This window comes from Bombina bombina, chromosome 6, assembly GCF_027579735.1.
Source record: "Bombina bombina isolate aBomBom1 chromosome 6, aBomBom1.pri, whole genome shotgun sequence".
NCBI lineage: Eukaryota > Metazoa > Chordata > Amphibia > Anura > Bombinatoridae > Bombina > Bombina bombina.
Window position 1 is genome coordinate 1,063,926,006 of NC_069504.1, and position 24,247 is coordinate 1,063,950,252.

At 39.9% G+C, this 24,247-nt stretch overlaps 1 protein-coding gene across 2 annotated transcripts in view; it reads right to left on the reverse strand.

The window, feature by feature from the left end:
• Positions 1-1,086: 1,086 nt before the first annotated feature.
• The window catches only part of LOC128664168 (uncharacterized), a 310,587-nt gene continuing 287,426 nt past the window's right edge, over positions 1,087-24,247 (reverse strand). For both annotated transcript variants that reach the window (XM_053718929.1, XM_053718928.1), the window contains 2 exons: positions 18,603-18,754; positions 1,087-1,504 (listed from right to left, as the gene is read on the reverse strand). In XM_053718929.1, coding sequence (XP_053574904.1) covers positions 1,218-1,504; positions 18,603-18,754 — 439 coding nt within the window. In that variant the 3' untranslated portion in view covers positions 1,087-1,217. The remainder of the gene's footprint in view (positions 1,505-18,602; positions 18,755-24,247) is intronic.

Genomic DNA, 24,247 nt, shown 5'->3' on the forward strand with positions numbered 1-24,247 from the left:
TATAAAAAAGTTCTTCAGCCTTACAAAGGGTTTAATACAGCAGCACAATTTAGACTCTTTCTATGTAATATATTACATACTGTTACTGTACTATCCTCAGATTAAACTTGCTTCACATTTTTCTTTATTTGCCGTTTAAACCTGATCCTGCTATTTTAGAATAAGTGCTTGATGTGCTTACCTGGATTTGCACCTGACTGCACTACTGCCTTCTGAACTTAAATCCCTGAGTTTACATAGGTTTAAGCTATTACATGCAGAAATCAGATACATCCATGTATCACATGTAGTATAAGGTTTGTTATTAAGTAAGATGCGTGCATGAGACTGACCTTTGATCAGTTACTGTCTCAAAGCAACAGGTAGAAAGTAAATGTAACGTATATGCATTGCATATTCACTTTGTTACCTTGCACTTGTGCAAAAAACCCTGAGAATCTGCAGGGCATTTCATAGCACGGCAGGGTAAATACATTATTAGTGAATTACTGCTCTGTATAATTACAAGGAGCAATCCGCACTCGCGGACGAGGCAGAATCAAAAGTCACAACTTCATATGGACTTAAGATTCCGTGATTATTCCATTCATGGATTAAAGTTTCATAATAATTTTCTATGAATAATTCTCAATCCACAAACAGTAAACTAACCATTAGACAATACGTGTCCCTCCTTTCCAAACAAAAGATGTGTAACTCTACATATACTGTAGCAAAGATTCCACATTTGTTTTCTCTATTTCTCTTAGGGCTCCAGAGCCTAATAATTATTTTGTAGACAAATAGCAAATCATTAACTGTGATGTATTTTGTTTTAATTTCCCTAAGCCTAAAGTAGAGTGTTAATATCATATACAATTTTATATGCATTGGTTTCTTTTAGAATGGGAATAGCTAGTACTCAAATATCAAATGTTGGCCTCAATTTTTAGTGGTTAAAAAAAGATTAGTAGGAAAAAATGTTAGATTAAGCGCACTCAATATATATATATATATATATATATATATATATATATATATATATATATATATATATATATATATATATATATATTTCTTCACATGAGATGGAATAGCTTGCCTAAATTAAATAAAATCGTTTATATTCGTTCTTGTAGAGTCAAAACTATGATCTGACTAATTTTCTGATACAGGTTGGATTGGTCTTCAACCAACCAGTAGTGTGGGCCCTGGAGTTCCATTTCCCATTCCTTCCTTCAGCTAACGCAGCACGATTTCTTCGCTTCTTCATACTCCAGAATATATTCTGGGTAAATCTGGTGCTTTTCAAACACTACAAAGATGGTAGGATTGACCAGTTGGTCCACACAGCTATCATAACTGTGGGTAGTGCTGCCACATTTGTAGGGTGGGCGATTCAGTGTGGAATTCCCAATAACAAAGTCTCCCACTAAAACTCGGGCCACAAACATAGATCTTCTGCCTCTGCTATCCGGGGATGAGTAGCTATGGGAGTAAGAAGCATCTCTGGCAAAGTAACTACCTGTAGAGATAAGGACAGCATTATAGCAGAAATCTCTACCACATAACTGTTACCGATCATACACAGACTTGTGAGCTCTTGAAAGGTTATGCAGTACAATATAATAGAGACTAGGGGGACGATTTATCAATGTCTATGATGTCAGACAGCATATGCTGTCGGCATTTAATATTGCACAAGCAGTTCTGGTGAACTGCTTGTGCAATGCCACCCCCTGCCGCTAGCAGGAGGTGTCAATCAACCCGATCATATAGGATCGGGCGGATTGATGTCCGTAGCCTCAGAGGCAGCGGACTAGTTAAGGAGCAGAGGTCTTAAGACCGCTGCTTCATAACTGCTGTTTCAGGCGAGCCTGAAGGCTCGAGCAGAAACAGGGGTCATTCAGCACTTGATTAATCGGCCCCTAGGTATGTGCATTACTTGTGCATTTGTTATTAATTAGTTAAGTTAATGCTGAAAATGGCTGCAGTGTTTGGCTCATTTTGCTGCCAGATGTATTAGATTAAAAGTGCAGTACACAAATCTGTATTTTGCAATGTCCTTTTACAGAAAATCAATAATCAGAATGCTATATAGATATTTTGGCTAGAAAAAATAGAAAGCAATTTATATTTAATAGCCTACACCATAATGAACTAATGCTGATTAGCTTATGAGGAAGCACATATCAACCAAAGAGCATTTGTAGGAAGTACATATAACTAATGACCATCAGTAGGAAGTACATATAACTAATGACCATCAGTAAGAAGTACATATAACTAATGAACATCAGTAGGAAGTACATATAACTAATGAACATCAGTAGGAAGTACATATAACTAATGACCATCAGTAGGAAGTGCATATAACTAATGACCATCAGTAGGAAGTGCATATAACTAATGACCATCAGTAAGAAGTACATATGACCATCAGTAGGAAGCACAAATAACTAATGACCATCAGTAGGAAGCACAAATAACTAATGACCATCAGTAGGAAGTACATATAACTAATGACCATCAGTAGGAAGTACATATAACTAATGACTATCAGTAGGTAGTACATATAACTAATGACCATCAGTAGGTAGTACATATAACTAATGACCATCAGTAGGTAGTACATATAACTAATGACCATCAGTAGGATGTACATATAACTAATGACCATCAGTAGGAAGTACATATAACTAATGACCATCAGTAGGAAGCACAAATAACTAATGACCATCAGTAGGAAGTACATATAACTAATGACCATCAGTAGGAAGCACAAATTACTAATGACCATCAGTAGGAAGTACATATAACTAATGACCATCAGTAGGAAGTACATATAACTAATGACCATCAGTAAGAAGTACATATAACTAATGAACATCAGTAGGAAGTACATATAACTAATGAACATCAGTAGGAAGTACATATAACTAATGACCATCAGTAGGAAGTACATATAACTAATGACCATCAGTAGGAAGTACATATAACTAATGACCATCAGTAGGAAGTACATATAACTAATGACCATCAGTAGGAAGCACAAATAACTAATGACCATCAGTAGGAAGTACATATAACTAATGACCATCAGTAGGAAGTACATATAACTAATGACTATCAGTAGGTAGTACATATAACTAATGACCATCAGTAGGTAGTACATATAACTAATGACCATCAGTAGGTAGTACATATAACTAATGACCATCAGTAGGATGTACATATAACTAATGACCATCAGTAGGAAGTACATATAACTAATGACCATCAGTAGGAAGCACAAATAACTAATGACCATCAGTAGGAAGTACATATAACTAATGACCATCAGTAGGAAGCACAAATTACTAATGACCATCAGTAGGAAGTACATATAACTAATAACCATCAGTTGGAAGTACATATAACTAATGACCCTAAGAAGGAAGTACATATAACTATTGACCATCAGTAGGAAGTACATATAACTAATGACCATCAGTAGGAAGTACATATACCTAATAAATGTATTTCTTTCCGGGCATGGATAGTCTATGATTTCATTCCAATTACTAGTGGGAATTCAACTCCTGGACAGCAGGAGGAGGTAAAGAGCACCTCAGAAGAGCTGTTAAGTGTCACTTCCCTTACCCATAATCCCCAGTTATTCGGCCGAAAGAAAATGGAAAAAGATGATAACACAAGGATATAGAGGTGCCTGATTTTTGTACAAAAAAACTGCCGTCTTAAAATCAATTGTGGACTCTCCATGCCCAGAAAGAAAGAAATTTATCAGGTAAGCATAAACTTTGTTTTCTTTCCTATGGCATGGAGAGTCCACAATTTAATTCCAATTACTAGTAGAAACCAATACCCAAGCTAGTGGACACAGAATGAAAGGGAGGGAGAACAAGACAGGCGGACCTAAACAGAAGGCACCACTGCTTAAAGAACCTCTCCCAAAGGAAACCTCAGCAGAGGCAAAAGTATCAAATTAGAAGAATTCGTAAAAAGTATACAATAAGGACCAAATGGTCGCCTTGCAGATTTGCTCCACAGATGCTTTATTTGTGAAAGCCCAGGAAGAAAAGACAGCCCTAGAGGGAAGAGTCTTAATTCTATAAGGAGGCTGTTGTCCAGCTGATTCATAAGCTAACCGGATAACACTTCTTAACCAGAGAGAAAGAAAAGTAGAAAGGCCCTCTGACCCTTACGCTTAACAGCGAAAACAATGAAAATGGCAGAAGATAGCCAAAAAAAAACTATAAATGCCAGAAGATAACATTTTAGCGCACGCACAAATCAAGGTTGTGTAGCAAACATTCCTTCTGAGAAGAAGAGCTAGGATAAAAGGAAAGAACAAAAATGTCCTGATTGATGTTGCAATCCGACACTACCTTAGGAAGAAATCCCAACTTAGAACTAAGGACCTCCTTATCCGCATGAAAAAAGAAGAAAAGGAGAATGAATCACATTGCAGAGCCAAAAGCTCAGAGACTCTACAAGCAGAAGAAATAGCGAGCAGAAAAAAAAGGTTCCAGGATAACAACTTATATCAACAGAATACATAGGCTCAAACAAAGCCTGTTGAAGCAAGAACTAATGATTTTCTGAACTTCGTCAGAAAAATATTCATAGATAAAGAATCTTTGATCAGATTCACCTTCCACCCGAGTAAATGAAGAGTGGACAACAGTGAATCCAAAAACAAAAATCTAGTTAAAAGAAATATAGCGCCTGAACCAAGATATCACCCAGGTATGGAGCCACCGCAATGGCCTGAGATCTGACAACTGCCAGAAGAACAGGAAAAAGAAATATTCCAAGAATAGGAACATGAAGTTACACATCCTACAGATCGATGGTAGTCAGGAACTGACCCAGCTGAACCAAAGGGAGAATAAAACAGTAAGTCTTCCGTTTGAAGGACCCTGCTCCACCAAAGGAACAGAAACAATCACTCCTAAAGAAGCAAGAACTTTACACAGATTAAGTATACCTCTTTCAGTAACTGGATTGTAGAATTTTTTTAAGGGGAAATCTGTCTTTGGAGGACAATATTTGAATTCTATACGGAATCCCTGGTAGACTACTTCCACTGCGCAGGGATCCAAGACAATGTCAATCCAAGCCTGTTAAAAGAAGGAAGCCTGCCACCTATCTGATCCAAGACGGAATCGGGGCGGACCCTTCTTACTGATTTAAACTCAGCAAAAGGCTTCTAGGATTGCCCTTGTTCCAAGATTGGCTTCATGAGGTCTTGGGTTGCTCAAATTTATAAGATGAGGAGGATTTCTGTCTTTTGAAGATGAGAAAACTAGAAGTCTGTCGACCCCTAGGTCTACCTCTCCATCCTATGATAAACAAGCACCCCTATTAAAAAACGTCCTCCAACATAGAGAAGTTCCAGAGATATTTCTAGTCAGTGATTAACAGCTAAGCTGCATCACTGTCATGGCCATGCCCGGATCTGAACTTGGAAAAATTAATTCAGACCAAGAACAATAAATGAAAACAAAAAGCAAACTTAAAAGAGACAGAAATAGTGATGTCGCGAATAGTTCGCCGGAGAACATAGATTGTTAGCGTTCGGCATGGCGGGCGAACATATGCGATGTTCGATCCGGCCCCTATTCGTCATCATTGAGTAATACTTTGACCCTGTACCTCACAGTCAGAAGACACATTCCATCCAATCAGCAGCAGACCCTCCCTCCCAGACCCTCCTACCTCCTGGACAGCATCCATTTTAGATTAATTTGGAAGCTGCATTCTTAGTGAGAGGAGGGACAGTGTAGCTGCTGCTGATTTAATAGGGAAATCGATAGCTAGGCAAGTGTATTCAGTGTCCACTACAGTCCTGAAGGACTCATCTGATCTCTGCTGTAAGGACAGCACCCCAAAAAGTCTGCTTTTTTCCCCCTGTGTAATCTAATTGCAGTTGCCTGCCTGCCAGCGTGTGTGTCAGGCTCACAGCGTATACTGTGCCCACTTGCCCAGTGCCACCACTCATATCTGGTGTAACAGTAGTGTAGATTTAAAAAAAAAAACTGTGTTAAATAATAGCAGTCAGTTTCCTTCACACGTGTGCGTTTCAGTGCCTGCCTGCCAGGGCACAGTGTCACCCCAGTGCAACTCCTATCTGGTGTAACAGTAGTGTAGATTTAAAAAAAACAACACTTTTTTGACTGTGTTAAATAATAGCAGTCAGTTTCCTTCACACGTGTGCGTTTCAGGGCCTGCCTGCCTGCCAGGGCACAGTGTCACCCCAGTGCAACTCATATCTGGTGTAACAGTAGTGTAGATTTAAAAAAAACAACACTTTTTTGACTGTGTTAAATAATAGCAGTCAGTTTCCTTCACACTTGTGCGTTTCAGTGCGTGCCTGCCTGCCTGCCTGCCAGGGCACAGTGTCACCCCAGTGCAACTCATATCTGGTGTAACAGTAGTGTAGATTTTAAAAAAAAACACTTTTTTGACTGTGTTAAATAATAGCAGTCAGTTTCCTTCACACGTGTGCGTTTCAGTGCCTGCCTGCCAGGGCACAGTGTCACCCCAGTGCAAATCATATCTGGTGTAACAGTAGTGTAGATTTAAAAAAAAAAAAAAAACACTTTTTTGACTGTGTTAAATAATAGCAGTCAGTTTCCTTCACACGTGTGCGTTTCAGTGCCTGCCAGGGCACAGTGTGACACCAGTGCAACTCATATCTGGTGTAACAGTAGTGTACATTTAAAAAAAAAAATACAATTTTGACTGTAATAGATTGAATAGCAGTTAGTTGTCTGCAAGCGTGTGTGTCAGGCCTACAGCGTCTACTCTGCCAACTTCTGCCAGTGCACAGTGCCACTCATATCTGTTGTCACAGTAGCTTGCACGCATAGTACCACTAATCAGAAAAAAAAATGACAGGCAGAGGCAGGCCACCCCGCAGGGGCCATCGTGTTAGTGGTGCTGTGATTCCCTTTGGCCCTAGAATAATGCCCAGTGTTCAGAGGCCACGTACCCCGAACTCAAACAGTTCTAAGGACATAGTTGACTGGCTAACACAGGACACCCAATCTTCTACAGCTTCCGCTCGGAACCTTGACGCACCATCCTCCTCCAGCTTAGCTTCGGGCACTTCTCAAGTTACCACTCGCCCGCCTGCCGCCACCACCAACACTAGCACCACAGCCGCTTCACTTGATCTGTCAGAGGAGTTATTTACACATCAGTTGGAAGAAATGAGTGATAGTGATGCGCAACCATTATTGCCAGAAGATGTAGATAACAGGTATATGTCTCAGTCAGGCAGCATTACACACATGGACGTACAGTGTGATGATGATGATGTTGTACCCGCTGCTGCTTCCTTTGTTGAGTTGTCAGATACAAGTGAAGCGGTTAATGATGACGATGCGTCCGTGGATGTCACGTGGGTGCCTGCTAGAAGAGAAGAAGAAGAGGGGGAAAGTTCAGATGGGGAGACAGAGAGGAGGAGGAGTCGAGTTGGAAGGAGGGGGAGGTCGTCGCAAAGAGCTAGTGGCACAGTCAGACAGCATGCATCGGCACCCGGGGTCAGCCAGACAGCACGCCAATCAACGCATGCTGTTGCCACCACCAGAATGCCGTCATTGCAGAGCTCAGCAGTGTGGCATTTTTTGTGTGTGTCTGCCTCTGACAACAGCGATGCCATTTGCAACCTGTGCCAAAAGAAACTGAGTCGTGGGAAGTCCAACACCCACCTAGGTACAACTGCTTTGCGAAGGCACATGATCGCACATCACAAACGCCTATGGGATCAACACATGAGTACAAGCAGCACACAAACTCAAAGCCGCCATCCTCCTCCTGGTCCAGCATCTTCAGCCACGTCAACCACTGCTGTCCTCCTTCCCCCCTCTCACCATCCCTGTGGTCACCATCACCACCAGAAACAGCCTTATCAGCATCGCTTGCTGGACCTGCGGCAACGCTGGAAGAGGATTGTGAGGAAGAGGAGTCAGAGGAGGAATGTGGCTTTGAGGAGGAGGAAGACCAACCACAACAGGCATCCCAGGGTGCTCGTTGTCACCTATCTGGTACCCGTGGTGTTGTACGTGGCTGGGGGGAAGAACATACCTTCAGTGAGATCACTGAGGACGAGGAACGGGACATGAGTAGCTTGGCATCCAACCTTGTGCAAATGGGGTCTTTCATGCTGTCGTGCCTGTTGAGGGACCCTCGTATAAAAAGGCTGAAGAAGAACGACCTGTACTGGGTGTCCACGCTACTAGACCACTGGTATAAGCATAAAGTGCCTGAAATGTTACCGAATTACCGCAAGTCGGAAAGGATGCAGCAGTTCCAAAATAAATTAAAAAGTATGCTTTACACAGCGTACAAGGGTGATGTCACAGCACAACGGGAATCTAACAGGGGAAGAGGTGAAAGTAATCCTCCTCCTCCCACAACCACGCCGGCAAGGACAGGACGCTTTACAGACGTGTTGTTGATGGAGGACATGCAGAGCTTTTTAAGTCCTACGCATCGCCACAGCCCTTCAGGGTCCACCCTCAGAGAACGACTCGACCGACAGGTAGAAGACTACCTCGCCTTAACTGCAGATATCGACACTCTGAGGAGTGATGAACCCCTTGACTACTGGGTGTGCAGGCTTGACCTGTGGCCTGAGCTATCCCAATTTGCGATAGAACTTCTGGCCTGCCCCGCTTCAAGTGTCCTGTCAGAAAGGACGTTCAGTGCAGCAGGAGGTATTATCACTGAGAAGAGAAGTCGCCTAGGTCAAAAAAGTCTAGATTACCTCACCTTTATTAAGATGAATGAGGGATGGATCCCGAAGGGACTGACAGTGGGCGATACATTAGACTAAAAAAGGCCTGATGAGATAAGCTGCCTTGGGCTAAAAATGGTCCACATGCTGCTGTATTTTATCTCTGAATGCCAGATGACTTGCGTGACTTATCCGACACCAACTAGGGTTCAAGCCGCAATGTTTTAGGGCACTTTCTGCCTGGGAAACAAACATCAATTTTTCTGGCCGCTGCTACATCAGCGGCTGCAACAATACCTACATTTTCAGGCATGTGTACATGCCTAATTTTTCTGGCCTCTGGTGCTGCACTGTGGCTTCAAAAACCAAACGAAAAAAAAGGCACATAACAGGGATTAAACTGATAGGAATAGTACTACTTAACACACCACTCCTATCTGGTGGCACATTAGATTGCACGCGCAGTGCCCCAAATTTGAAGTAGGAGGACCGACCAAGCATCTTTTTCCATCTCCCGGTTCCTAAAATCGATGCCATATACACGTCCTCTGATAGGGGACGTAACAGGGATTAAACTGATAAGAATAGTACTACTTAACACACCACTCCTATCTGGTGGCACATTAGATTGCATGCGCAGTGCCCCAAATTTGAAGTAGGAGGACCGACCAAGCATCTTTTTCCATCTCCCGGTTCCTAAAATCGATGCCATATACACATCCCCTGATAGGGGATGTAACAGGGATTAAACTGATAGGAATAGTGCTACTTAACACACCTTATAATAACACAGAGAGAGGCAATGCAGAGAGAGGAGTCTGAAGAAGAGGAGTCAGAGAAGGAAGGTGGCTTTGAGGAGGTGGAAGACCAAACACAGCAGGCGTCCCAGGGGGCTTGTTATCACCTTTCGGGGACCCTTGGTGTTGTACGTGGCTGGGTGGAGGAAGAGACCTTCAATGACATCAGTGAGGACAAGGAACGGGACATGGCTAGCTTGGTATCCAACCTTGTGCAAATGGGGAGTTTGCAGTTGTGCAAATGGACTGTTTGCGGTGCGTTAAGGGAGTTTGGTCTGTCACTGTGAAGCGGGCGTAACCCTTACACTACCTGATCGATACAACATCATACCTGATGTTTTAAAGCACGTTATTCCAAACAATTTAGGAATGTTAGGTGATTTATGCCCTTTATGGATTAAAACCAGACTCTGCATCAACTATGTATTTTCCATAGGAGTTTTGCCATGGATCCCCTCCGGCATGCCACAGTCCAGGTGTTAGTACCCTTGAAACAACTTTTCCATCACTATTGTAGCCAGAAAGAGTCCCTGTGGGTTTTAAAATTCGCCTGCCTATTGAAGTCTATGGCGGTTCGCCCGGTTCGCGAACAGTTGCGGAAGTTCGCGTTTGCTGTTCGCGAACGCAAAATTTTAGGTTCGCAACATCACTAGACAGAAACAAACATTGTCTCGAGATGAAGGAAATTATTCTTAAAGGCTAAGGCCGCGCATCCCTGAGAACAGGGAACTGTCACAGCAATGTCCAGGAACAATCCTAAGACCTCTGCTGTTCTAACTCAACCAGAGGTTCTGTCTCTGAGAGTACTGTATTTCAATGACTAAAAACATAGAAATAGCAAATTAATCCTAAAGAACACAAAGAGAAACTATACATAAAACCTTATATATCATAGACAAAATCAGTGTCGCCTCAATATGAGGAAAAATATGTAATGCCTATACCAAAATCATAGGAAAAAACTTAACATAAGGAAATAGGTCCCCATACATAAAAGGGACTAATATAAATATTAAAAATCCCCTCATATGGAAGAGATTAATACAAGGAGTACCAGTACCTGACATGTAAACCTCATTATGTATAAATATAAGCTATAAAATTAAAATTATAATTTGAGGTCACTTAGATAAGTAATTCTCATGCTACCAACAGCGCGATAGTCTCCAAATAAGAAGAGATTGAATGCAGATGAATACACATAAAATATTAAAAATGTGAATTAACATATTCATAAAACTGGCACTAGATGGCAGCAACTACCATGAAATCTCATGATAACAAAATAAAAGAGCATTTTATCTGTTAGAATATTCTAAAACACAAATGCAGGGAAATAAAAATGAGGACAAGTGGTCCCATTTCCTAATAGATACATATAAAATATTCTCCAACTAGAAGGACAAAATCCTGAGAAAAATGTGAGACACCTAAGGTCTAAAAGGGGAATTACCCTTCTTTCCAAAGGAAAACATTATCAAAAGATATTAGAAAATATCACTGATGAATATGTAAAAACAAGCATTAGGTGCGTGCAATACTGCTATTCCAACATAAAACCTAGAAGGCAGAACACAGTTATCGTTGGAAATCATCTCACTAAGAGAGAGATGAAGCAAATACACCTAAAACACAAAAATCATAATACCAATAGTGACCCTACGTCACTAAAAGAGAATCATCCTACATAAAGATAAATTCATAGACATAGCTGTGATACAGGTACAATGTCGTGCCCCCAGGGGGCTTGCTGTCAGGCTATGTAAATAACAAAGGATTTTAGGATCTCAACTGCAGACCTTGCAGTCAAAAGTATAATTTGTATCACCTTGAATACTGAACTATCTTTTTTATAGCTCAGGTTTTACTTAGTGAATTTTATAGAAATTGTTAGAACAGAGAGCTGCAACAAATAAATGTATAGTTAGGATAAATAGTTGCTTGGCATATGTAAGTTTAGATAAAGGTCAATATATCAGCTTTGTTTAAGCCTAAGGTACTTAATATGGCCAGGCTTGATAAAATCTGTACAGAACAACGGTTGCCTTTTGCTAAAGTTTGTCTCTCTCCCTGCTGCTGCAATTGCTATCAACTATGGAGAGCTGTTATGCTGCTGCGGTTGGAGCAGTCTCCTATGTGAGCCGAGATCAGAGCAGGCTTGTGTCAATCCAATGCGGTTACGGATGTGTGAGGGGGCGTGGCCAAACTATGGTGCTGCTGTAGCACTTTTGAACGGCAATCCGGTGCAGAGTAACGTCTCTGAATTGCTATTGGTAATTGCCAGAGAGACAGGGGTGCCCCGGTAAGCAGCTTGTCACAGCAAAAGTCAAACAGTGAGTGCGAGTATGTGCGTCTCAGCACAGTGCAGTTGGTAATCAGAGTCCAATCAATATTTTTGGGACCGGTTGAATGAGGTCAGAGCAAAAAGGAAATAACTAGTAAAGTTTGTAGTATCCAAGCCTGTAGGAGCAGACAGTAACTAGGCAAGAAAGCCTTTCAGCAGCTAGTTCACAAATGAGGAGAACTATCCGATTCAGGTATTAGCAAGAAAGAGAGTTCAATCATATGGCAATGTAATATACAAGATATATATATAAAGCTGGTATCTAGAGTTGTATTCCAATAAGTGTTTTGTCTAGTGACACGCAGTAGACAGGAGTAGCTTCAGCTTGTGAGCAAAATAACTAAGCACCTGTTTAAGGTGCAATGATGACTTAAATAGGGGAGTAACCCAGGTGCGCAGGAAATCCAGGGTAGGAAGGAAAAGGTGGACTGGAATCCTCACACTTGCATTCTTGTCTCTCATGTAAGGAAAATTCAGTTTTTTGTCAAACTTTGGGAATATAATTTTTTCAGTACCATAATTTTATTTTTTCATTGTTTCTCCTTTTTTATATAATCATTTCTATTTTTATTTTTTATTTTTATTTTTGAAGCATATATATATATTTTATTTTTCACAGACCTTACAATCACATATGTTTTTTGATATTCTCCACATATAAACCACACTTTTGTTTTATGTAGTACATAGCACACACGCACATTATTTTTGTATATTTTTTATCACATAAACTGTTGCATACACTTTTTCACTTCATCTGTCACATATTTTTAAACATTTTGCACCATTTTGGACTGTGGCCACATTTTTTTAAATATATTTTTGCACATTTTCTAATATATTTTTTCTTTCTGGACATAATCACTAGGGTTGCACCGATACCATTTTTTATGACTGAGTTCAAGTACCGATACTTGTTTTCAAATACTCGCCGATACCAATTACCGATACTTTTTTTTAATGTCATGTGACAGTTTACCAAACACAATACAGACTAATTATTTAAGATTCCTTCTTTATAATTATAAAGGACTGTAATTCAAAAGACATTATGAAATAATAAAAAAGTTCACTGAACATGTTTATAAATAAAAATATTACAATAAAATATTAAATTCAAAGGGGTGATACAATTGGGTTATAGGGCTGTTATATAACATCAATCTGACATTTGTATGGAGGTTTGACTCTAAGTTGAACAGTCTTTCACTTTCCACACTACTGCATGGGGCAGAAAGATATTTTTGGGCCATTTTAGCCAGAGCTGGAAATCTGTTTATTAACTGCCCAGTACTTCAGGGGTTTGTCTGAACGAGGTACAGTGATCTCTCCTACAATAATACAAATAACAGCAATTTGTATTGGCAGAACAGTAGTAAACAATTTTTAGTTTAGTCTCCTCTCCAGTTTAAAATGAAATGGGAACATGCAGTTTGAAAAAACACCACAAGATAGCATATGGGTAGGAAGTGGAGGTATCGGTTTAAGTATCGGTGCATTTGCACGAGTACAAGTACTCATGCAAATACTTGGTATCAGTACCGATACCGATACTAGTATCGGTATCGGTGCATCCCTAATAATCACCCACCGGGGGTCATCAAGTTTAATCACTATTTTTCTCATTTCAGTATTAATTAACTGATTCATATTGTTGTTATTTATCAATCATAAGGTCTGATCAACCTTTTAATATCCTGTACTGTACTATACATCCAATTTTATTAATTGCTTTTACTATATAGTTTTATCATATTGTCTAATTCTTTGTTTGATACACTGTTTTTATACTCAACTTGGATCCAAGCTAATTTGTTAAACATTAAATGTTGATTATACTTTTTATACACATATATTAAGATTTTTGTTTTTATATTCCTTTGCCTGATTATACATTAGGCGCTCCTTTAGCATAAATCTATTTTCACTTTAACAATTTGGGCACAGCTAGGGACCCTTAGCCTATAGGAGCTTTAGGATATAGACAAAGTCTAGCGCTGCTAGATATTCCCTTTTCTCATGTAAGGATCCCAGTGACTTTCCACTGAATCACCAGAGAGTCTCTAAATAAGATAAGGATCCCAGTGACTTTCCACTGAGTCACCAGAGAGTCTCTAAATAAGATAAGGAGAACAGTGACTTTCCACTGAGTCACCAGATAGTCTTTAAATAAGATAAGGAGAACAGTGACTTTCCACTGAGTCACCAGAGAGTCTCTAAATAAGATAAGGATCCCAGTGACTTTCCACTGAGTCACCAGAGAGTCTCTAAATAAGATAAGGATCCCAGTGATTTTCCACTGAGTCACCAGAGAGTCTCTAAATAAGATAAGGATCCCAGTGACTTTCCACTGAATCACCAGAGAGTCTCTAAATAAGATAAGGAGAACAGTGACTTTCCACTGAGTCACCAGAGAGTCTCTAAATAAGATAAGGATCCCAGTGACTTTCCACTGAGTCACCAGAGAGTCTCTAAATAAGATAAGGAGAACAGTGACTTTCCACTGAGTCACCTGAGAGTCTCTAAATAAGATAAGGATCCCAGTGACTTTCCACTGAGTCACCAGAGAGTCTCTAAATAAGATAAGGATCCCAGTGATTTTCCACTGAGTCACCAGAGAGTCTCTAAATAAGATAAGGATCCCAGTGACTTTCCACTGAATCACCAGAGAGTCTCTAAATAAGATAAGGAGAACAGTGACTTTCCACTGAGTCACCAGAGAGTCTCTAAATAAGATAAGGATCCCAGTGACTTTCCACTGAGTCACCAGAGAGTCTCTAAATAAGATAAGGAGAACAGTGACTTTCCACTGAGTCACCTGAGAGTCTCTAAATAAGATAAGGATCCCAGTGACTTTCCACTGAGTCACCAGAGAGTCTCTAAATAAGATAAGGAGAACAGTGACTTTCCACTGAGTCACCTGAGAGTCTCTAAATAAGATAAGGAGAACAGTGACTTTCCACTGAGTCACCAGAGAGTCTCTAAATAAGATAAGGAGAACAGTGACTTTCCACTGAGTCACCAGAGAGTCTCTAAATAAGATAAGGAGAACAGTGAATTTCCACTGAGTCACCTGAGAGTCTCTAAATAAGATAAGGATCCCAGTGACTTTCCACTGAGTCACCAGAGAGTCTCTAAATAAGATAAGGAGAACAGTGACTTTCCACTGAGTCACCTGAGAGTCTCTAAATAAGATAAGGAGAACAGTGACTTTCCACTGAGTCACCAGAGAGTCTCTAAATAAGATAAGGAGAACAGTGACTTTCCACTGAGTCACCTGAGAGTCTCTAAATAAGATAAGGATCCCAGTGACTTTCCACTGAGTCACCAGAGAGTCTCTAAATAAGATAAGGATCCCAGTGACTTTCCACTGAGTCACCAGAGAGTCTCTAAATAAGATAAGGATCCCAGTGACTTTCCACTGAGTCACCTGAGAGTCTCTAAATAAGATAAGGAGAACAGTGACTTTCCACTGAGTCACCAGAGAGTCTCTAAATAAGATAAGGAGAACAGTGACTTTCCATTGAGTCACCTGAGAGTCTCTAAATAAGATAAGGATCCCAGTGACTTTCCACTGAGTCACCAGAGAGTCTCTAAATAAGATAAGGATCCCAGTGACTTTCCACTGAGTCACCAGAGAGTCTCTAAATAAGATAAGGATCCCAGTGACTTTCCACTGAGTCTCCAGAGAGTCTCTAAATAAGATAAGGATCCGTCATCCCAGTGACTTTCCACTGAGTCACCAGAGAGTCTCTAAATAAGATAAGGATCCCAGTGACTTTCCACTGAGTTACCAGAGTCTCTAAATAAGATAAGGAGAACAGTGACTTTCCACTGAGTCACCTGAGAGTCTCTAAATAAGATAAGGATCCATCATCCCAGTGACTTTCCACTGAGTTACCAGAGAGTCTCTAAATAAGATAAGGATCCCAGTGACTTTCCACTGAGTCACCAGAGAGTCTCTAAATAAAATAAGGATCCATCATCCCAGTGACTTTCCACTGAGTCACCAGAGTCTCTAAATAAGATAAGGAGAACAGCATTTAACTTGTATCCCCGTCAGAGGGATAAAAGCCAATAAGTCATAAAGAATAATAAACAGTCATAAAAGACAAGCTAAATATATCCCCTCACCAACTATAATCATAGATAACAATATCATATAGTTGGGGAATACACAGGACAAAAAGAATACCTAATGGTATATCATACTATGTTAACATAAACAGAAAATCTTGTTTAAAAAAGAGGCCCCAGAGTTCTACAATAGCAGAAGGTCAGACTGTAATGTCAGGAAACTACCACTAGATGGCAGAAAAGGGCAGGGAATCCCTGCTAATACCTAGCAAAGAAGGATCCTTGCATATACAGTTTGAATAAAATCTCAGCAGGTAGTCAACAGACCCTGCTGAATACAAGGTATAGAGTAAAAAACGGATTCTCTATCATTAAAAAAAGAATAGACATTATGAGCGCTTCCATAAGAAGGGCATATGTAAAACCCGGGCCTCAGCAGACCTTAAAGGGCCATGAAACCCTCATTTTTTCTTTCATGATTTAGAAAGAGAATGCAATTTTAAACATCTTTCTAATTTACTTATATTATCTATTTTGTTTTATTCTCTTGATATTCTTTGCTGAAAAGCATATCTAGATATGCTCAGTAGCTGCTGATTGGTTGCTGCACATAGAAGCCTCGTGTGATTGGCTCACCATGTGCATTGCTTTTTCTTCAACTAAGGATATATAAAAAAAATTAAGCAAAATAAATAATAGAAGTAAATTGTAATGTTTAAATTTGTATTCTCTATCTGAATCATGAAAGAAAGATTTTGGGTTTAGTGGCCCTTTAAAGGGACACTAAACCCAATTTTTTTTCTTTCATGATTCAGATAGAGCATGCGATTTTAAGCAACTTTCTAATTTACTCCTATTATAAATTTTTCTTCATTTTCTTGCTATCTTTAATTAAAAAGCAAGAATGTGATGCATAGGAGCCGGCACATTTTTGGTTGAGAACCTGGGTTATGCTTGCTTATTGGTGAGTAAATGTCAGCCTCCAATAAGCAATCGCTATCCATGGCGCTGAACCTAAAATGGGCTGCCAAGATTTACATTCCTGCTTTTAAAATAAAGATAGCAAAAGAATGAAGAAAAATTGATAATAAGAGTAAATTAGAAAGTTGCTTTAAATGTCATGCTCTATCTGAATCATTAAAGAAAAAATTTGGGTTCACTGTCCCTTTAATATTCAAATAGACTTCCTTTAGTGAGATCCTGTCTGGGAAACAGATCTCTTATCCAAAAAGGAAAATAAGCAGCTCATAGATCGATCACTATCAGGCATAAAAACAAGTCAACTCTTTAACACCATTTCTCACACAAAAAAGGTAGAAAAGGTACCGCACAACTCCTTAAAGGGACATTATACACTTGTTTTTCTATGCATAAATGTTTTGTAGATGATCTATTTATATAGCCCATAAAGTTTTTTTTATTTATTTATTTTTTTTTAAAATGTATAGTTTTGCTTATTTTTAAATAACATTGCTCTGATTTTCGGACTCCTAACCCAGCTCCAAAGTTTTAGGAGAATACCGACGTATACCTACTCCAGCTTCTGTTTGTGTAAAGGGTCTTTTCATATGCAAAGGAAGGGGGAGGGGGGAGTGTCTGATATTTCTCACTTGCAGTGGGTGTTCCAGTAACCTTTTAAACAGAGCTGAACTGGAAGCTTCTACGTAAGTTTTTAAACAGTTTTATACTGGATTTTTTTAGATCTGTATCTGTGCATAGTATTCTTTATAGTAGTATCTATTACATGCAGTTACATGAAAATTGGTGTATAGTGTCCCTTTAAAGGGATACTGAACCCACATTTTTTCTTTCATGATTCAGATAGAGCATGCAATTTTAAGCAAATTAATTTACTCCTATTATCACTTTTTCTTCGTTCTCTTGCTATCTTTATTTGAAAGCAGAAGGCTCTAAACTAAGGAGCCAGCCAATTTTTGGTTCAGTACCCTGGACAGCACCTGTTTATTGGTGGGTGAATTTAGCCACCAATCCGCAAGAACAACCCAGGTTGTGAACCAAAATTTGGCCCGGAATATATAGAAAAAAGGACCCTCCAGGGTCTTCTGCTGTGGAGCAGTCACAGCACATCCAGGTTTGTTAGCCTCATCTGATCGCTGACAGGGACCGGAAGATACAAGAAAAGCAGAGTAACCAACCCTGGTTTTCTACAGCGAGGTTAGCATAATTGTTGGAGTCTAAGTAAGGACTACCACACCGACCTCCAACAGCTAATAGCCACCATTACTCTTACTAAAGAGATTGACATGGACACAGCATTGCCCCAATCCTTGCTTGCAGGGAAAAGTGCCCATTAAAGGATTAATAACTTGATTTTCTTAAGCCACCATCTTCGTAGATCATCCCTTGACAGAGGCAAAGAGAATAATTGGGGATTATGGGTAAGGGAAATGACACTTAACAGCTTTCCTCCTGCTGGCTAGGAGTTGAATTCCCACTAGTAATTGGAATGAAATCGTGGACTCTCCATGCCATAGGAAAGAAACCGGGAACTTATTAATTAAAATTTACATTCACTTTAAGTCTATGAAGAACTGTAGAGAAAATCTTATATCAGGTGTTCACGGGTTGCAGATAAATATCATTTCATAATAGACCTCCTTGACTTATAGTGTGAAGAGAAGTGTAACTAGAGACCCACCTTGACCATATAACGTTCCATGTGTCCCACAAATACGCCAGTCAAAGTTATGATGGCAAATGGTGCTAAGGTGGGAATGATCTGTCCCATGAAACAGCTGGCACTCAACAGCATCTCTCCCCTTGTTTATTTTCTTCATTTGTTCCTTTTGCCTAATTGCAAACACAGCATATATTTGTATTACATATATTCCCTACAGGAGTGGTGTTACAGTGTACAACTGATATGTGTGTCCGCCTGAATAGAATCCCTTATATACATAGAGAAGAGGAACAGAGGCGCCAAGCATGGCCTAGTAACGTCAGGGCACCAGAGCACACAGGACCAACAGGATAGAATATACTCACAAGTGAGGCGCACCCATATGGTGCTATTGTAGCAGACTGGAACTATATACGTGGTCCAGCTCACGTCACCACCAGCTAGAAGTCCGAAACCAGATGATCCTTAGGATGGCCTATTGGTTAAGTCCTGGAAGGAAAAAAGGCACAAAAACATAGCCCAGTACCGTTTAGGCCAGGAAGATAGAATATTTAAAGGTTGCACTTACAAGAGGCGAAGCACCACCAGGTGCAATATCAGCATTACTGGGACCTCTCAGCCGCCCAGTGGACTGCGGATTCCAGCCAACAGGATGAAGGTGATCCCAACTTGAATATAAAAATCCAGCAAAGGAAATATTCTGCCCCCACAAAGTAGGACAAGAATAGTAGCAAGTGTATAATAAAAAGTTCTTTATTTAAAATCAAGCGACGCGTTTCTCAGCCACCCCAGGGCTGTTTCATCAGGCTATCCTTCATCCTGTTGGCTGGAATCCGCAGTCCACTGGGCGGCTGAAAGGTCCCAGTAATGCTGATATTGCACCTGGTGGTGCTTCGCCTCTTGTAAGTGCAACCTTGAAATATTCTATCTTCCTGGCCTAAACGGTACTGGGCTATGTTTTTGTGCCTTTTTTCCTTCCAGGACTTAACCAATAGGCCATTCTAAGGATCATCTGGTTTCGGACTTCTAGCTGGTGGTGACGTGAGCTGGACCACGTATATAGTTAAAGTCTGCTACAATAGCACCATATGGGTGCGCCTCACTTGTGAGTATATTCTATCCTGTTGGTCCTGTGTGCTCTGGTGCCCTGACGTTACTAGGCCATGCTTGGCGCCTTTGTTCCTCTTCTCTTTTCAGACCACGTTACATCAGGATGACCGTCCTATGACAGAGAGCTGCCTTTATCCTTATTTCTTCAAGTTTACTGTTGTGGACTTTCCGTGATATCTGCATACACTCATATGCCCACTTCCACTTATTCGGGTTTGATTTTATGATTGTATAGATTGTGTTACTGATAACAACCTTAGCTATACTTTTATGTTTTGTTGTAGGTGTTATACACTAGTTAGCGCCCCCTAAGAGTGCGGTGTGTACCGAGTGCACACCACTCTCTCAATTTCTTGTCCCTTATATACATATACAGTATAGAAAGCTGCAGGTCTTTATAGTACTTATTTTGATGGCAATATTTACTAAACATAGATTTACCATTTATAAAGCAATGAAAACACGACAATGACCTAGATTACAAGTTGTGCGCTAAACCCGGTGTGTAAATAACACAAAAAATGTAGCGGTACCGCACTTTCCATAGCGCTGCCAATACAAGTTACAAAAAAACCCTCTTGTGTTGTGCGATATGATGCGTTAAAGCTTCATACCACACAAAAGCCAAGTCCTGACTTGAAGTGCTCGTGCACGTTTCCCCCCATAGACATCAATGGAGAAAAAGTGTTATAACGCAATCCCCATTGATGTCTATGGAGATAAGAAAGTGTGTTATAAATCTAACACCCTAACATAAACTCCTAGTCTTAATACCCCTAATCTATTGTCCCCAACATTATCAATACTAAATAAAGCTAATAACCCTTAAACTGCCGCCCCGGACATTGTAAACACTAAATAAACCTATTAATCCCTAATCCGCCGCCCACCCACATCACCAACACTAAATAAATCTATTAACTCCTAATCCGCCGCCGACCTGCAACGCCAACACTACAATAAACCTATTAACCCCTAATCCGCCGCCCACCCGCATAAATAACACCTTGATAAACTATTAACCCCTAATCCGCCGCCCCCACATCGCAAATTCTAAGCTAAACCTATTAACCCCTAAACCACCAAACACCCATATCTCGACTACCTAAATTGAACTATTAACCCCTAAACCTAACACCCCCTAACTTTAAATTGAATTTACAATATAAGTACCTTCAAATAAATAAAAAATTACCTGTGAAATAAAAAAACTAATCTTAAACTATAAATAAACCTAACATTACTATTTAAAAAAAATAAAATATACCAAAAATAAAAAACCTAAATTACAAAATTAAAAAATCCTAACACTACGAAAAAAAACCTTAACATTACAAAGAATAACAAAGTCTAAAATTACGAAAAATAAAAAAAATCTAAGATTAAACCTAATCTAATACTCCTATAAAAACAAAAAAGCTACCCCAAAATAAAAACACCCCGTAATCTAACACTAGCATTGCCCTGAAGAAATCGGCTCTTATACATTAAAAAATACAAATTACTCCCTTACAGTACAACTCATCACCCACCCAACCCCCCAAAATAAAAAAGACCTAACTCTAAAAAAAAAATAATCTACCCATTGCCTCTAAAGGGGCATTTGTATGGGTATTGCCCTTAAAAAAGGGCAATCAGCTCTTTAGTGCCCAATAAAAAAAGAAAAAAAAGCCCTAATCTAAAAAAACAAAAAACTAACACTAACCCCAAAATAGGTACTCACCATTCCTGAAGTCAGACAGTAAAGGTCTTATTTCAGACAGCTCCATCTTCATCCAGCACAGGGCCATCTTCTTTCTTCATCCCGGTGGCGCGGAGCATCCAGCATGGAGGATCCTCTTCATGCGATAGTCCGCTGCACACTGAAGATTGAATGCAGGGTACCCGTTTTATATTGGGGTACCTTGCATTCCTATTGGCTGAAATATTCAAACCAGCCAATAGGATGAGAGCTGCTTAAATCCTATTGGCTGATTTGAACAGCCAATATGATTTAAGCAGCTCTCATCCTATTGACTGATTTGAATATTTCAGCCAATAGGAATGCAAGGTACCCCAATATAAAACAGGTACCTTGCATTCAATCTTCAGTGTGCAGCAGACGATCGCTTGAAGAGGACCCTTCACGTCGAATGTCTGCACCGCCACTTTAAGAGCTTGGCTCCACCTCACCGGGATGAAGATGGAAGATGGTGCCGCCCTGGAAGAACATCTTCGCTGCCTGGATGAAGACTTTGCTCCGCCTGGAAGAAGATGGATGTCCAGACTTCAGGAATTGTGAGTACATTTTTTGGGGTTAGTGTTAGTTTTTTTTTGTTTATGTTTTTTTATTAGGGCTTTTTATTTTTTAATGGGCACTAAAGAGCTGATTGCCCTTTTAAAGGACAATGCCCATACAAATGTCCCTTTAGGGACAACGGGTAGATTATTTTTTTTAAGCGTTAGGTCTTTTTTAGTTTGGGGGGTTGGGTGGGTGGGGTTTTACTGTTAGGGGTTAATTTGTAGTTTTTAATGTAAAAGAGCTGATTTCTTCAGGGCAATGCCATACAAAAGGCCCTTTTAAGGGCTATTGGTAGTTTATTGTTAGATTAGGGTTTTTTTTAATTTTGGGGTGGCTTTTTTGTTTTTATAGGGGTATTAGATTAGGTTTAATTTTTTTTATTTTGGATAATTTAATTTATTATTTTCTGTAATCTTAGATTTTTATTTATTTTTCGTAATTTTAGAGTTTGTTATTTTTTGTAATGTTAGTTTTTTTTTTCTTCGTAGCGTTAGGATTTTTTAAATTTTGTAATTTAGGTTTTTTATTTTTTGTATATATTTTTTTTTAAATAATAATGTTAGGTTTATTTATAGTTTAGGCTTAGTTTTTTTTATTTCACAGGAAAGTTTTTATTTATTTGAAGGTAGTTATATTGTAAGTTTAATTTAAAGTTAAGTGGTTGTTAGGTTTAGGGGTTAATAGTTTAATTAAGTTTGTCATGATGTGGGCGGTCAGCGGTTTAGGGGTTAATAGGTTTATTTTAGTAGTAGCAATGTGGGGGGTCGGCGGTTTAGTGGTTAATAGGTTTATTTTAGTAGTAGCGATGAAGGGGTCGCCGGTTTAGGAATTAATAGGTTTATTTAGTGTTGGTGATGCGGGGGACGGCAGATTAGGGGTTAATACTTTAATTTAGTGTTGGCGATGTGGGCGGTGGATTAGGGGTTAATAGGTTTATTATAGTGTTTGCGATGCGGGGGTGGCAGTTTAGGGGTGTTAGTGTACTTTGTAATATTTTTGTTATGAGTTTTGTGAAACATATTTGTTTCCCAAAATCCATAACTACTGGTCGTTGATTGCGGAATGGATCATTACACTATAAGCTATAACGCTAGCGGAATCCTTTAATTGTTTAATGGCGATCTTAATTATTTATATCGAGCACACATACCAAATGTTTATAAGTCTATATCTGGTTGTTTTCAATACAGATGGTTCAAGTCTGTTATTTTGTATACATATGAATAGGATAAATGAATACAGCACCCACTACTCACAGGAGCATGGAGGAGGCTTACCAAGCCCAAACTGATCCAAATAAAAAGGTGATTGCCAGCTGTGGTGAATAAAGTGACCTTTATTTTAACATACAGGGTAGCTTGAGAAAGGGCTTATTGTTAGCCCGAAACGTTGCTTTGCTGTATTGGACCCTGTATGTTAAAATAAAGGTCACTTTATTCACCACAGCTGGAGATCACCTTTTTATTTTGTATACATACACGTGTCACGCTGTTCCGGCTGTTGCCGGGGACTCAGCGCTTCCTGCTCTTGCCGTTGCCAGGTGGGAGTCGTCCTGTGTGTGTGCGTCATCGTCGCACGTCTCTTTCCCTCTGAAGCCGGTCAGGATCTCCTGTGGCGCGAATCCTGCGCCTATGTAAGTTGCTCACTTTCTACCTATCACTGCAAGTATAGGTGTTACTTTGTGCTCCTGGGTACTATAATCTTTATTGCTGGATTGTTATGCTGTTACTGAACTCTGCCTGTCTGACTACTCTGTTTGCCTAACCCCTAAAGTACTGGATTGCCATAATGTTGCTAAACCCTGCCTGTCTGACTACTCTGCCTGCTTAACCCCTAAACTGCTGAATTGTTATACTGTTGCTGAACTCTGCTTTCCTTCGCTTAGGACTACCCTGCCTACTGTGAGTACTGCTTACCTCATTTTATGAACTTTCTCTGCTCTGTTATATTTCCTATCATTCCACTTGACGCCGGGATAAGAAGACTACTGGCCAAGTTTTTGGTCTGATGGAGGAATATCCCACGAGCATTACATTATACTTGGGCCATGGACCCAAATGAGGTAGCAAGAGCAGTCTATCTTCAGGGACAGGTGCTGGGAACCCATGCTACACACTTAAAGAGTATGGATTCTAAGCTAGAGGCTATAACCTCTATGCTCTCCTCACTGGCTGCCGAGAAGAACGCTACTCCTGTTGCTTCTCAGCCGGCCCCTGTTGCTAGTGCTGCAACCTTCCCCCCAGTATGGGAAGTATACATTGGATACCTTTGC